Raw genomic sequence first — 14,784 nt, forward strand, 5'->3', positions numbered from 1 at the left:
AATTGCAGGACAAGACCAGCTACAGAAAAATAAGTAGCGAAAAGTACATTTCTGGATAAGTTTCCAAAATACTTTCTCTCTACAGACTTTTAATGGGAATAATTCGAGCATTTATTCACAGCTGTTGAGTGCACCTTTTTCCTGACCTGATCCGGTCTCATGCAGCAGTGGCCACAGGTGAGGCTGTTGCTGAAGGACCTTGTCAGCATGCTGTGTTAGAGTGCCCCTCACTGGTCAAACAGAGAACTGCGCTCTGATCACACACGGAAGACGGGATGCTATAAGGCAGAACTTCTCTCCTCCCAACGTCCCTCTTCAGAGTATCTATCAGCAGGGGCGTAGTTTAGAAAGTGTCAGATTAAAGTGTCAGTACTTCTGGATTTAACGTGCTCTTGTATTATATATACATATATTATTATGATTATAAGTCCCTCTGAGGCAAATTTGTATTCCATTTTATTTGAATTAATTGCACAAAGACAAAAAAACAACTTTAAACTGCGGTTATTCCCAAAATATGTGTTCCGTCTAAATAGATGGGACAACGTTTCAACCACAGGTGGTCTTAAAATATAAACCAGTCCACGGAGAACAAATAAATGGGAATGAGACGGCAGTGTGTGGGTATTTAGTTTTCTACAACTAATATGTTAGTATACAATTATGATAATAACAGCAACAAAAAAAAGAAGACAGCAGCTGAAAGGAAGAACTAAATAGTCAGCAAACACCACATGATATTTATACAGAAATAAATAACGTTTACAAAACTACACCATGCATGTAGCAGTGGCAGGGAACGCGATTGTTCTAAAACTGTCTCGTTTGTCATTTAGGCTGTGGTGAGTGGTGACCATGTACGTCTGTGTTGAGACCCACACTTTTCTGACAAAACCTCAAATAATAGTTGAACCTCACAAATTACCCATAATTCCAATAACAATGAGTTAACACCGCTCTTAGCTCCTCTGTTCTTTCTGCTGAACTTGAAATCCCAGGTTTACGGTTTCGACCTTTCTTCCACTTCTTCTGTCCTTCCCTCTGTCTGGCTGACCTTTTTTTTTTTTCCATTCCTCTTACAAGAATGAGCTCAATTCAAAAACCTCTTTAAATCCACATCTATTCAGGGAGCTGTTTTTGCTGTCTCATCATTGTACAGTATGCAGACTCTCCGGTCTTCTCAGCTCCGTCACGTCAAAAGGCTCTCGCTTCTTTATTCTCCCTCAGACTGAGACACTGACAGCACAGGACACACAGGGGAGGGGACATTTGTAAAAGGATGTGGCTTTTTTTGTGTTTTCAATCTATTAAAAACGAGCAGTTGCCATGAAAGAGACAAAGTCCTGCAGGCGAGGAAGAGTAGTACAGAGCATGGCACTTCATGACAGTTTAATGGTATTCATACACTTGTACACTGTAATTTTGGACTCTTAACTCACAACTCAAACAACAAACGAATAAAATAGAGCTGAAACAATTCATTTTAATCACTAAACTGCAGAAATAACAATTTTCAATCAAAAATGCTCAACATTTGCTTGCACCAGCTTCTAAAATGGGATTACTTTCTGTTTTTCTGTTTTACATCTTGTTTTTGAACTGTACACAAAACAAACAATTTGAAGATGAGAAGTGAATCCATATGCATTCCCTCTAATGCCCATCAGGGGGCGACTCCTCTGGTTCTATCGAAGTCTATGAGAAAATGACTCTACTTCTCTCTTGATTTATTCCCTCAGTAAACATTGTAAACAGTTTATGGTCTGAATCTCTAGTTTCAAGTCTTCTTCAATACAGCATGATGTTCATTTTGTAAATTATGGTCCATTTAGAGTCAAATAGACAAGGGTGGGGCTACCTTGTGATTGACAGGTCTCTGCCACAGCATCGTCTGTGTTTTCGTCTCTCATCTTGAACTCGTTCAAAGCGTGTTTTTACTTCATGAAAGTAAATTGTAACATTTTGGTCGCCTAAAAATGTTTTATTCAGCGTTCGGTTGTACTTCGCTAATCAATCATGAAAGTAATAAGTGTCAGTCCTATAACAGAGCACAACAATACAAAGTAACAGACTGCAGCAATAATGAAAACAATAAGTAAGAGCATTAAAGAAAAACCAAAAGGGAGAAAAGTAAAAGGAAACAAATGTCCACAGACGCTTCCTTTGGAAGTTTTTGGTACAGGTGTCTTCACATGGACTACATGCAAAACCATAGGAATGTACACACAAATGCGCACACACGTACACACACAGGTGCAGTGTTATCAGAGGTCTTGCAGGCTTTGCTTGGCCTTTGTGCCTCTCCGCTTAGCTGGATGGGGTCGATGTTTATGTGTGTGGAAGGGTGGGTCTGTGTGTGATTTGTTGGCTGCGATGTAAAATCACGGTTTAACATCCCGAATGGGGCATAAGAGTCCATCTATACACAGCACGTCTGGATCCCAGTCTCTCACGCACGTATGCGTCGTCTCTGTCTAATTGCTGGATGTAAAGTGAATGAACACACAGCAGCCTCTGAACTCAGCAGCTAAGAATAGAAACTGAATGACTTGGACCTAGATCTGAATAGATTAGCTCGTATCCGCTGTTCCGCCGTCCACAGTTTGACCAGATTACCTCCAAAATAAAAGGGAGGGGGGGGGGGGTTCCTCCAGAGGTGGCAAAAACCCACCGCCCCCACCCCCCCGCATCACATTATCGCGACATTCCAGGAGCATTTTTCCCTCTCTCTCCTAAAGAGAAAATCAGGAGTCCCGCTGATTGTCTTCAGACCGGCTGACTGACAGGAGGAGATATGAAGAGCCTCTGGGAATTACACAGTGTGTGTGTGTGTGTGTGTGTGTGTGTGTGTGTGTGTGAGAGAGCGGGAGGAGTGCTCACAAAAAGGGCGCCGGGTTAGGGCTTCAGGTCTGAGTCTTTGTGAACTGGCAGACACAAAGGGGCAGAAATCACATCTGGTTATTTGGAGGGACCCCCTCTCTCCCCAGTAGGCTTCCTCCTCCATAGCCCCACAGTCCTCCACCTTAAACAGGTCTCCAAACAACGATTGATTCTCTCCTTACTGTCCAAGAGTGAGAGCTAACACCATAATTACATTCTTTACAATTTTGGACATTTGCGCGGTTAAAAATCCCAACTGAAGAATCAATGGATTAGCAGTTCGCCAGGTAATTTATCGTCTTCTCCTTGAAAACATGTTCACCTTCTAGCCATTTCACAACTGTCTAATCCCCCCCTGCCCTGTTAACCTAATGTGTACATACTGGCATGCTGCACACACACACACTCACGCACCACAAGGGTGTGTTTGTTTTGGTATGGGCCCAGTCGTCATGTTGTGTTGCGAGGCTGTTTCCGATGATAAAAGCACACAGTCTGTCCCCCTTGGCTCCAGTAACTTATGCAGACCTCACCCCATCGCCGCAATAACATATGCAAAACAGAGCCCCCCCCCCCCCCCCCCCCCCCCCCCCCCGTCACTGTTCAGATCCAGACCGCTCTCTCCTCTCACACATACACACACAAGCCTGTTTGCTTCTCGGATTGTGTTCGATAACTGTGTGTGTGTGTGTGTGTGTGTGTGTGTGTGTGTGTGTGTGTGTGTGTGTGTGTGTGTGTGTGTGTGTGTGTGTGTGTGTGTGTGTGTGTGTGTGTGTGTGTGTGTGTGTGTGTGTGTGTGTGTGTGTTCCTTCAGATTGTAGTCGGTAACAGTCTGAGCTTTGTGTCGGCCAAAGGATTATCACGGCTTCGCCACCAGCAGCTAAGGCAAGGAGCAGAGGAGAGCGGGGCTTAGAGAGAGACACAGTGTATACGTCGGGGACAACTGTGGGAAAACGTGTGTGTGTGCATGCATGAGAGGCCACGGATGGCTGGTTGTCTGTGTCCACCCAGCGAAGCCCTTAGGACCTTTCTTAAATACCCTCCTACACAGACACATCCTAAACCGTCGGTCCTCTTCCAGCTTCAGTCCCTTTTTTTGTCTGACTGGTAAAGTGTCTGAACACCTCCAGAAGCTCTCCATGTCATATCAGCAGGAAGTGGGCGAGACTCTCTCATGCCGTCTCTGCACTCAGAGGCCCGTTAGTTAAACACACACAGACGTTTTTTTTTTAATGCAGACTCCCATGCTAAGAATAGTCTGTCATGCCAGTTTATGAATGGAGAGGTCAGTCACCTTTTTGGGGGAAAGCAGGAAAGATGTAGAACTGATTAATTTAACCAGATTAAATGTCATAAACAGCATCTGCATAATACAGAAGGATACACTGAAAAGAAACAGGAAAAGGTGATTTAATCCGGCGCGGACAAAAGACAAAAAATATAAAAAGAAATAAACTAGACATACAGAGATGGTCTTATGCATAAACTTAAAGCATGACGGTAGCCCTAAAAGTGCAATGTAGGTGAACAGAAAGGCACACATACACACCTTTCAGATGTCAGACAAAAAAACTGCTTCATGCAGCAATTGGTCGGCCGCATGGAGGAAGCAACATTCGCCATGTTGCACCGCCGTCCTTCTACAGTAGCCCGGAACAGACGGACCAAACTCTGGCTTTCTAGCAAGAGCCATTTACGGGTTTTTTTTTTTAATGTTGCCCGAAGGCAATCCACAACCTCACCACTAGATGCCACTAAATTCCTACACACTGCTCATTTAAGAGTTGTTAAAGGTCGTTTGAAACCGCTATAAACACTTCCACTTGCCTTCAGACGTGGTTGGATAACAACGCTGTTGGACCTAGTTTCAAGCATAATCCGTCTTTAAGACATGTGACTGCAAACCACAGGGTTCTCTCCAGCAATAGTAAATGTGATTGTTAAAGTGATCAGATCTCAGATCTACAACGTTAAATCATTTCTGCCTTTGGGTTTTTTGCTACAAGATGAACATTTTAGAATCACCTGTGACATTTCACAGGTGATTCTAAAATTGTACAATTTCAAAAGCTCCTTAATGGCGTCAACAGCTGTTTATACAAGTGCTGTAAATATACAGTAAAGTACTGTAATGGATGACTTTGGAACTGCAGAGCCTGCTTCTCTCCTCAAATATAATGAGAAACTGATGTCCGGGGATATGTAAGTTTTTTTTCCATTTGGAAAACTGATGCATGACTCAAACAGATGCTTGTCGACTACCATCATAATTCTGAGTGAACCACAGTCGGTGGAATCGGATTTGTTGTTTGCTTTTCGTTGATCCCAAAATCTTACATCAAGAAAGGCACCCAACTAACATTAGCTTGGTGCCAGGAGAGTCTAAGCTAAGCCTCAAACATAAATTATCTTTTTAAAAACCTTCTGAAAATACGCCCGAGCCATATTGACTTTCCCCGCGCAGCCAGACTCTTGAGGACTCTTCTGCAAAGCCCCTGAGAAAGAAAGAGCAAAGACACTGACTGGCCCTTCGCCCTGTTAGCAATTTAGATGCCTCCCCCCCCCCCCCAATAGGAAGCGCCGGATGGAAACAGAGAGCGGGGAATGAGAGAGAGAGGGATGAAGGTTTATTCAGTTAATTAATATTGTATGAGGCAGACAACTCCTCACACGCATGGGTTTTAAAAAAAATAATTTTAAGACAACTATCAGAGGTTTATGGGCGAGTAGGAGGGGATTTCATTCCTCTCTCTGGTGCTTTCATTCCGTCTGTGCTGGATCAGAGTACGCGGAGATAACGCGAGCCCAAGGTCAGGGAGGGAAGAGACGGAGGGAGACCTACAGCCAATTTACATGAAAGATGAATGGGCCGGGGGGTGGAGGGGTGGGAAAGGGGAGCTTGAGACGGGGACTGTGATCTCCTTAGGGTGCACATGTGTGTTTGTTGGTGTGTGTGTGTGTGCATGCACGCTCGCTCGCAAGAGGTCTGTGATCTCCTGGCCTTTGTGATGGAGATGGCCCGGCCGGCCTGACCCGATAATGACGCGATGCTCTAATAGCATTCATCCTTTCTACCGCAAAACTACTCAAGCGGAAAAGAGAGAGAGGGGGAGAGAGGAGGCAGGAATGGGGGGGGGGGGGGCTGGTGGAGAGAGGGAAGCAGGGAGGAGGGAGAGGAGAAGAAAAGGAGGGGACGGTTAGCTAAGCTATGTTTAAGAAATGACGCAAATCATTTGTAATCTCGGAATCAGGGTTGAGAGAGGGATGAGGGGGGGGGCACCTTAGGTGTGTGTGTGTGTGTGTGTGTGTGTGAGTGTGACATTAGCAGTAAATGCACTGTGCCTGTGTCTCCTCTCTCTCTCTCGCTCTCTTTATCAGTGTATATTTGCTGTGGGCGCTGGAGCATGGAAGGCTTTCAGAACGTTGGCCCATAGGGGACGGGACCCTGTGTCCAACACACACACACACACACGGTTACTTATCATACGGGGTCATTACAGGCCTCTAACTACAGACCCAGTAATCGCCGGTTTACATCAGCAGCCATATTCAGCGCACAATACACGGCAGCTCGTATCAATAGAGAGCATGGGAATGAGAAGAGGGAGACACCAATGGACGGTTTCACCACCACATTTATTTTATAGAGAGAAACGAATGTTCTTGTAACGAGCCCCCTTTTCACTCTCTGCGTCTGCACTTAGACGAAGGCAGGTCTTCCCGCGAGGCAGCGGCGCGAGGACCGGGGTCGGACGCAACAGGTCTACTGCTACAACTGCTCCAGGAAAGGACACTTCGGCCACGTGAGAAGCTCACTCTGTCCTGTTTTTTTATGCAACTGCTTTTAGGAGGAGGTAGAATGAAATAAAGGTGACGGGGTGACGGGCGTTCAACATTTCCAGGCACATTAAATGGGTTGCACTACAAATCAGAAGTAGTTTGAATCTTACCACACACACGATTCTTGCATGCTATAAGAGAGCCGTTCCCTCAGTTTTGCTCATTTGGGTTCAACTTGTAGAGACTCGTTATGCCGAATGTGGAGGAGAAATGTTGAAATTCCCATTCCCACACACCGTCGGCACTGAGTTAGTTCGACGTTTTCACGAACCTTTGTCAGGCGTCAATCTTTTTCTATCACCTGATTTCATTTTCCCATGGGAATGTCTCCCAAGTGTGCTTAACTTAAACGTGTTAACTCCAACAATAACATATCATCGGTGACATTGTTTCCTGGTGGCGTTGGGATTCATTACGGTCCCCATAATTCTAGTGTCCTGTCTACCATCCACTATTAATATAAAGGCAAATATGCCCAAATATATGCATATTTATGTCTATATATATATATATATGGAAAAAGGTAAAGTAGAAAGATAAAGTTAGCTCCATGGATATTGTTCACAATGACATCACACACTACAGAATGAATGTAGAGGTAATGTAGGGATTTTCTATGACAGCTTAACCTCGGCCTCTCCTTTGCAGTTTGACTTTGTGACCCATATTGTTTTCAATACAATACAACACATCTGTTTTTGTCGTCTTTGTATGTGACTTTTGTGTGTGTGTGTGTGTGTACACATGCCGTTATGCATTTGTGTGTTTTCCCTCAGGTGTGTAAATGGCAGAGGATGTACAATCGGACGTATCCCAGCAGCCCGTTCATCAAGCTCTACGACACGAAGAAGGACGTCAGAATCAGAGAAAAGTGGATCGTGACGAAAGTTAAAGGTGAGTCACACAAATTCTCCATCTGCTCGTCTTCATTACGACGTCTCTTTGGCCTTCTGCCACTGTATAAAGCTGAAGGGTTTGTTATGGGGCAGTTGTGGAAGAAGTATTTACATTTGCTTCAGTCAAAGTACCAATACATGAATGTAAAAATACTCCATTGCAAGATAAAAACACTTTGTTGTACTTCAGTAAAAGTACCCACTCAAAATGTCTTTGACCTTGACTATGCTGACTTGTATCTGTAATAAAGTCTGTCGCTGGAGAAGTGCTGCATTCCTCGACTGAACGGGGGAATGTCGGTGCGCTTCCCTAAAAATCTGATTCAAAACGCACTCAAGCTAGTTTCGGTACGTCACAAAATCAAAAGCCGATGTCTGGTACGCAGAAAAACGGCAACACGTGTCAAAGAGGAAGAAGTCTTAGCCACAAGCCTGAAACCTCCAGCGCAGAGAGGACCTGTGAGAGCAGAGTGGGGGAGTTGTCACGAGCAAAGTGAAACGTTTTGACAGCAAACACAGTAGGGTTGTGCAGTTTTTGGACGTAAACCAGACCCTGGATCGTCTCACTAGACATTATTGTATGTTTTACAACCACTAACACTGTGTCAGCCACTGCCAGCTACAAGCTAACAAGCAGCATAAACAAACAAAAGATGCTATCTACGTTTACCATTGTGATACGTCTGCCAGTCGCCCATTCTGGTGCAAACTTTTTATCTGAGTCAAACGTGGAGAACAATTTCAGAATGAACTTTTTATGTGGGAAAACCATGTTAAACAAAATGTTTATCACAGCAGAGTGTTCTTACATACTTAAAGAACGTGTCCCGAGGGGAACTTTAAAGTATTGAAAGTAAAAAGTACTTTATTCATTTATTATTAGTTATTATTTATGACTTTGTTAGATTGTGAATACTGATACATCAGTGTGTAGGCGGCATCGTACCTTTTTAGCAAGACAGTATGTACTGTTTGGTAATGTAGTCCAACTGTGAGGTTGTTAATGGGACAGAAAAGAAGAATAGCAAAGCGATGTTAGACACATTTCTATATGTATTTATTTTTATTTTTTTCTCTAATCTGTGCTTTATTGTAAAAATGTCTTTGAAAAGGAACTACCGGTAGTAACGAAAGTTACTAATGTAACTACGGTTCTATGAATCCTGGATGACCGCCAGAGGCAGTGTCATCCTGAGTTCAGTCCGATGGAATCTTCTCGCGAGTTCACGGGATTCCGAGTGACCAAGAACTCTGGCGGTCATCCAGGATTCATAGAACCGTAGTTACATTCTTAACTTTCGTTCTATTTCATCCTTACTGACCGCCAGAGGCAGTGCTTAACACTGGATGACTTATACCAAAAGAGTCAAGAGGAAACACAAGTACCCACCTCGTATAGCTCAGGCAGAGGAAGCTGGCCAAGGAACCCTCCCCAGTGGGTGAGGGGTGGTAACGTTCACTCTATAGCAGCGGTTCCCAAACTTTTTAGGCCACGCACCCCCTTCTACATCCCGACCGGGTTCACGCACCCCCAACCCCCCCCACACACACACCTTAAAAAAAAAAAAGCAACAGAGCCGCATAAAAATCGGACGAATGAGAGAACAGTTTGCGTGGCGTTTGTTTACAAGATAAAAAACACAAAAACTCTTCCTGCACTGTGCCTTCGAAAAGGTAACGGACGTAACGTTACGAAGGTAACGGACGATTGGCCAGATTGGCCACATCTGTAGGCTCGTCTACTTGCAGAGAGTAAAACTCACTCTTCTTCACGCGACCGACCAATGTAGCCAGGATGTCTTCGGACAAAGCATCGATGCGCGCGACAGTGTTGTTGGACACCGGGATCACGTCCAACTTTTTCGCTTCTCTCTCTCCAATCATACATTCCACCATCTCTTTAACATTTTTCCCTCTCCACCACCGCCTCTCCTTCTCCCTATTACGCGGTCAGAATACTACCACAACACGCCGCCTGTCTTCGGCAGAAATGCGCTCATCCACGCACGGGAACAACACCGAGTTGTAATATATACCGCCATAACACCCCGCAACTCTCGGCTCATACCTCCCCAGCAACGAGGCACATCACCCGGTCACAATACCTCCAGAATGTCCCCCGGGTGAAATCCGGGACTTGGTTTTATGGTTCCGAGTGGCGGGCGCTCACTCGTTGGCGCTGGGACGCGAGGTCTCCAGCCGTCCCCGCCGTGAGGCACCCGATCGTCGGGTCTGTCAGCCCTCGGAACAGGCCGCGGGTCAATAACTTGTGGGTGGCGGGGTAGAGGCGAGGCAGATCACAGAAAAATAATAAAGACTAGAGTATGGCAAAGATATGTTGATGAGAAGCGTATTTGTACGTCAAACACAAACGTAATCAGGGAGAAAATACGTTCGTGGTAAAAGGGTAATTGAGAATGCATTTTAGTTTTGGGGGAACGTAATTTTTAGGAGACAGGACTGCACCGCCATTACATTTTTCCTCTCGCGCACCCCCTAGAGGCAGCTCGCGCACCCCCAGGGGTGCGCGCACCCCACTTTGGGAATCCCTGCTCTATAGTGTCTGGTCAATGTGCTCGGTGATGCCCATGAGGCCGCAGCACATATATCCTCCACAGGCACACCTCTCAGGCTGCCCATGACGTGGAGACACTCCTGGTAGAGTGGCCCCTCACTCCGGATGGTAGAGGACGGTCGCTCGCCTTGTATGCATGGGCAATGGCCTCCACTATCCAGTGGGACAGGCGCTGTTTCGAAAGGGCACAGCCCCTCTTAGGCCCACCATAACTGATAAAGAGCTGCTCCGACCGGCGTATGCAAGCGGTGGCCTCCACATAAGCTCTGAGGGCCCGCACTGGGCACAGCAGCCTTGACCTCTCCTCTCCCGATGGGGGGGTCAAACTCCGCAAGCTGGATAGGCTGGTTGATATGAGAGCGTGTCAGCACCTTTGGGAGAAACGCTGCATTAGGCCACAAAGTAACCCCCGATCCATCTGAGTTCCACCTCAGACACGATTCACTCACCGACAGGGCATGCAGCTCGCCTACACGTTTAGCTGAAGTGATGGCAAGGAGAAACACCGTTTTGGTTGCCAGCCATCTTGGCTCTGCCCGTGCCAGGGGTTCAAAAGGAGGCAAGCATAGGGTGTCCAATACCAAATGTAGGTCCCATGCAGGGGCCTTCGGGGCGTTCGGGGGACGCAACCGCCGAGCCCCTTTTAGGAAGAGGGACACCAGTCTGTGGCTCCCTACTGTGCCATTGTCGACCCTAGCATGGTGCCATGAAAGAGCGGCCACGTACACCCTCAGGGTAGAGGGAGACCGGCCCTCATCTAACAGGGACTGCAGAAACTCAAGTACAACCGGTACGGGGCACTGCACCGGGTCCTTGTTCCGAACCACACACCAGTCAGAAAACAGCCTCCACCTGTTTTCGTACTGCAGCCGGGTAGATGGTGCCCTGGCATTCAGGATAGTTCTTCTGACTGGCTCTATGCAGCCAGTCAGCAGCTGGTCGGGCCCTCCAGCGGCCAGACCCATAGTTGGAGGCGGCTGGGATTGGGATGCCAAATCCGACCTCCTAGTTGCGACAGGAGATCCCTCTTGTCGGGGAGGCGCCAGGGTGTCCTGCAGCAGAGTCTGTGCAGTAGGGAGAACCAGATCCTGGCTGGCCATAAGGGGGCCACTAGCAAGAGTCTGTGGCCCTGTTGAAGGACTCTGAGAAGTGTTGGCAAGATCAGAGGGACCGGTGGAAAGGCATAAAGAAGCCCCCCTGGCCACGTGTGAGCCAGGGCATCCTGACCCAGAGGACTGGTCCTCTCCATCAGGGAGAACCAATGGGGACAGTGGGTCGACATCTCCGAGGCAAAGAGATCCACCTCTGCTCTGCCGAAGAGACCCCAAATGTTCTGCACTACATCTGGATGAAGCCGCCACTCCCCCGGTGGAGGCTTGTGATGGGACAGGAAATCTGCGACCTGGTTCCGTTCCCCTGGTAGGTACATTGCCCGAAGGCTGGTAAGGCGAGGGGCAGCCCAGGTGAGAAGGACACGGGATACCCGTAGTAATTCTGCGGATCTGGTGCCCCCTTGATGGTTTATGTGAAACACAAGGCAGAGGTGTTGTCCGACCGGACAAGCACATGCTTTCCCCTCAAGTATGGCAGAAAATGTTTGAGCGCTAGGTGCACGTCCCGTAGCTCTAGAACATTGACATGCTCTATGTGGTCTTGAGCAGACCACTGCCCCTGAGCAGTCCTGTTCTGCCACACTGCACCCCATCCTGAGAGGCAGGCATCTGTTGTGCCCACCTCTCGGCGGAATGGGACCGAACCCATGGGAACACCGTTTGCCAGGTATGCTCTCTCCCTCCATGGGGATAGAGCGAGTAGGCACTGCTCTGATACCACGATAGCCCTGTGTCTTTGCCACTTGGCATCCAAGTGAAAGCTGTTCAGCCATCTCTGCAGGGGGAGCAGTGACAGCAACCCTAATGGAACGACAGCTGAGGCAGCTGTCAGTTTGCCCAATAGGCGGAGAAAAAGAATGTAGGGCACCCGCCTGCCCCCTCGGAAGGGAGAGAGGCTGTGGAGGATGTCGTCCACCCGTTGGGGTGACGGACAGGCACTCATAGTGACTGTATCCAGAGCCACACCAATGAAGGTTATGCTCTGGGAAGGGCTCAGGGAGCTCTTCTCCATGTTTACCCTGAGGCCCGACAGGGCCGCGTGAGAAAGAAGGCGAGCAGTGTCCTGTGCCGCTTGAAGCTGGGATGGCGCACAGATCAGCCAATCGTCCAAGTACGGCAGTATTTTCATGCACTGTGATTGCAGGGGGGAATGGGCAGCAGCGACACACCTTGTGAACACCCGTGGGGAGAGGGAGAGTCCGAATGGGAGCACCCTGAACTGGAAGTGACCGCCTTGAAAGTCAAAGCGAAGAAACCGCCTGTGGTGAGGTACAATGGGAATATGGAAATAGGCATCCTTCAGGTCGACAGACATGAACCAGTCTCCCCTGGAAACTGCCCGAAGGACGTCTGCTGTGGTCAGCATGTGAAATGGTAACACCTTCAGGAACTTGTTTAGTCCCCTCAGGTCCAGGATTGGGCGCAGTCCGCCGCCTCTCTTTTTCACAAGAAAGTAAGTTGATTAGAACCACCCTCTCGATTGCACCCTTCACCAGGAGCACGGCTAACTCCTGGTTCAGGGCTAGGGATTTTGCCGGATCGGTGATACTGGTCATTTTGACCCGGCTGGAGGTTGGTGGCCGGCGTCTGAACTGAAGCTTGTACCCCCGGGTTAGGGTGGACACCACCCAGGGGTCTGAAGCATGAGCTGCCCAGTAGCTGATGTGCTGCTGGGAGAAATAACCGACAGCTGGCCGGGAGACATCATTTCCTGTACCCCCTGCCTCTCGAGGCTCTGGGGGGGGGGGGCGCCTGGTAGTCCCCAAGTCCGGAGGTTGTCTAGGGGGGACGTAGGTAGGGTTTTGTGGGTAGCGGGCCGGCCTCCCAGCGGTACGCTGAGGCCTGTGGTGGCTACTGGGGTGAGCTGGGGGCTGAAAACGGCCCCGGGGGGATAGAGTAGGACCCCTAGGTCTGCGGGGTGCGGGCATGTCCCTGCGAAGATCAGAGAACTGCTGCCTGGTCTGGCTAGATTCGACAGTCCGCTGAAGCGCCTGTATAGCAGCTGACCCAAACAGCTCACCCGGTTCCACTGGGATAGTACGGAGGGTCCTCCTACATGCCTCAGACAGGGGTGACTGCGCCAGCCAAACCTGGCGGCGAGTCTGGACCAGGGTGGACATCAGCCGTCCAAGTTCCCTCGACATGAGCGCAAACGCCTGCAGTGAGGCATCACTGAGGCTGGTCGCGGAAGCGTCGGAAGTAGCCTGCTGCAGAGAAGCTGAGAGGGCAAGCATGAGGTGGGAGAGGGAGTTGCCAATACGACCCATGCGCGCTGCTGTGTCATAAGCCCTGGATAACATGTCATCCGTGACCCGACATTGGGGTCGAGGGCACCTGGCATCGGGCCTCAGGGTCTCCTCAGGGGAAACTATGAGGGACGCAATAGTCTGCTCAACAGCTGGCATACAGGTGAGGCCAAACTTTGCCGCGTCCTGCATGGCCGCCAGGGTTCGGCCATCTGATGTAAGACGGGACAGAGCCCTGGTGTCCCTCCAGCATGCATGTAGCTCCCTCAGATATTCCTCGGAGGGAGGAACAGCAAAGGTGGTGGGGGCGAGAACACGCCTGAAGAAGGCACTCGCAGGCTGGGGTTCCGGCTGCTGCGTATCTAACTGCAGGCGTGCCAGTGCCATGCGAATGACAGACCCCATGGAGCTATCGACTGCCCCTTCCGAAGAGCTCTGAGCTGAGGAACGGGAGGCAGGTCCAGAAGCATGGGAGGGCCGCTCTTCACTGTACTCAGTAAAGAGCGTGGCTGACGCTGCCAGTGACATCACGTCCTCCTCTGAGCAAAGCTCAGCCGCGGGTGGATCTGGTGCTTCAGCCCCCCCTACACTAGGTTGGAGGGCCAGTAAAAGCGACTTCATCTGAGCTAGCTCGGAGGTCAGCAGATCCACTCTAGAAGACAGCCCGCTGGGTTTAGCCCTCTTGGAGGGAGCCCCTGCGGTTTCTGTGGCCCTGCGCTTGGAACGGGTAGGTTGGGCTGGATTCAACTGACCCGAAAGGGGGAGGCCGACCATACCCGTCAGGTGTTCCGCCTCGGCGAGCCTAGCAGTCCTTACTGCTCGAGGCATGATGCCACAGTTCATGCATGGGTTCTCAGAGAGGCCCTCCCTCAGATGCTCCAGGCCAAGGCAAGCGGGGCAGAGGTCATGGCCATCATCAGGCTGTAGAGGAGCCATACAGGTCCTACAGCCGGGAAAGTCAAACATGGCCGACTCTCTAGGCCAGTCTGAGCGGATGCTCTGCTGAATGTTTGAGAACAGGCAGGGGACAGTCAGTGAGAGGGGAGCGAGGACACTCTCGTCACTAAGATAGTTGCTGCAGATATTGGTGTCCCACCAGTTAGCTTGAGCGAGCGCACTCTGCCACTGTGGAAACAGGTCAGGAGAACAGTCCTTCGAGTGAGAGGGGAGCGAGGACACTCTCTTCACTAGAATAGTAGATAGCCGATAGACAGTTGCTGTAACTATTGGTGTGC

At 49.1% G+C, this 14,784-nt stretch overlaps 2 protein-coding genes across 2 annotated transcripts in view; one reads left to right on the forward strand and one right to left on the reverse strand.

Annotated features, from left to right (window-relative positions):
• Positions 1 to 14,784, reverse strand: part of rpl9 (ribosomal protein L9) — a 337,328-nt gene that overhangs the window by 107,741 nt on the left and 214,803 nt on the right. The gene's annotated exons all lie outside the window — the stretch shown is intronic.
• zcchc7 (zinc finger, CCHC domain containing 7) overlaps positions 1 to 14,784 on the forward strand; it is a 55,772-nt gene that overhangs the window by 38,109 nt on the left and 2,879 nt on the right. Inside the window, exons 8-9 of the mRNA XM_079279103.1 lie at positions 6,585 to 6,683; positions 7,497 to 7,614. Coding sequence (XP_079135229.1) covers positions 6,585 to 6,683; positions 7,497 to 7,614 — 217 coding nt within the window. The remainder of the gene's footprint in view (positions 1 to 6,584; positions 6,684 to 7,496; positions 7,615 to 14,784) is intronic.

This window comes from Melanostigma gelatinosum (assembly GCF_949748355.1).
Source record: "Melanostigma gelatinosum genome assembly, chromosome: 11".
NCBI lineage: Eukaryota > Metazoa > Chordata > Actinopteri > Perciformes > Zoarcidae > Melanostigma > Melanostigma gelatinosum.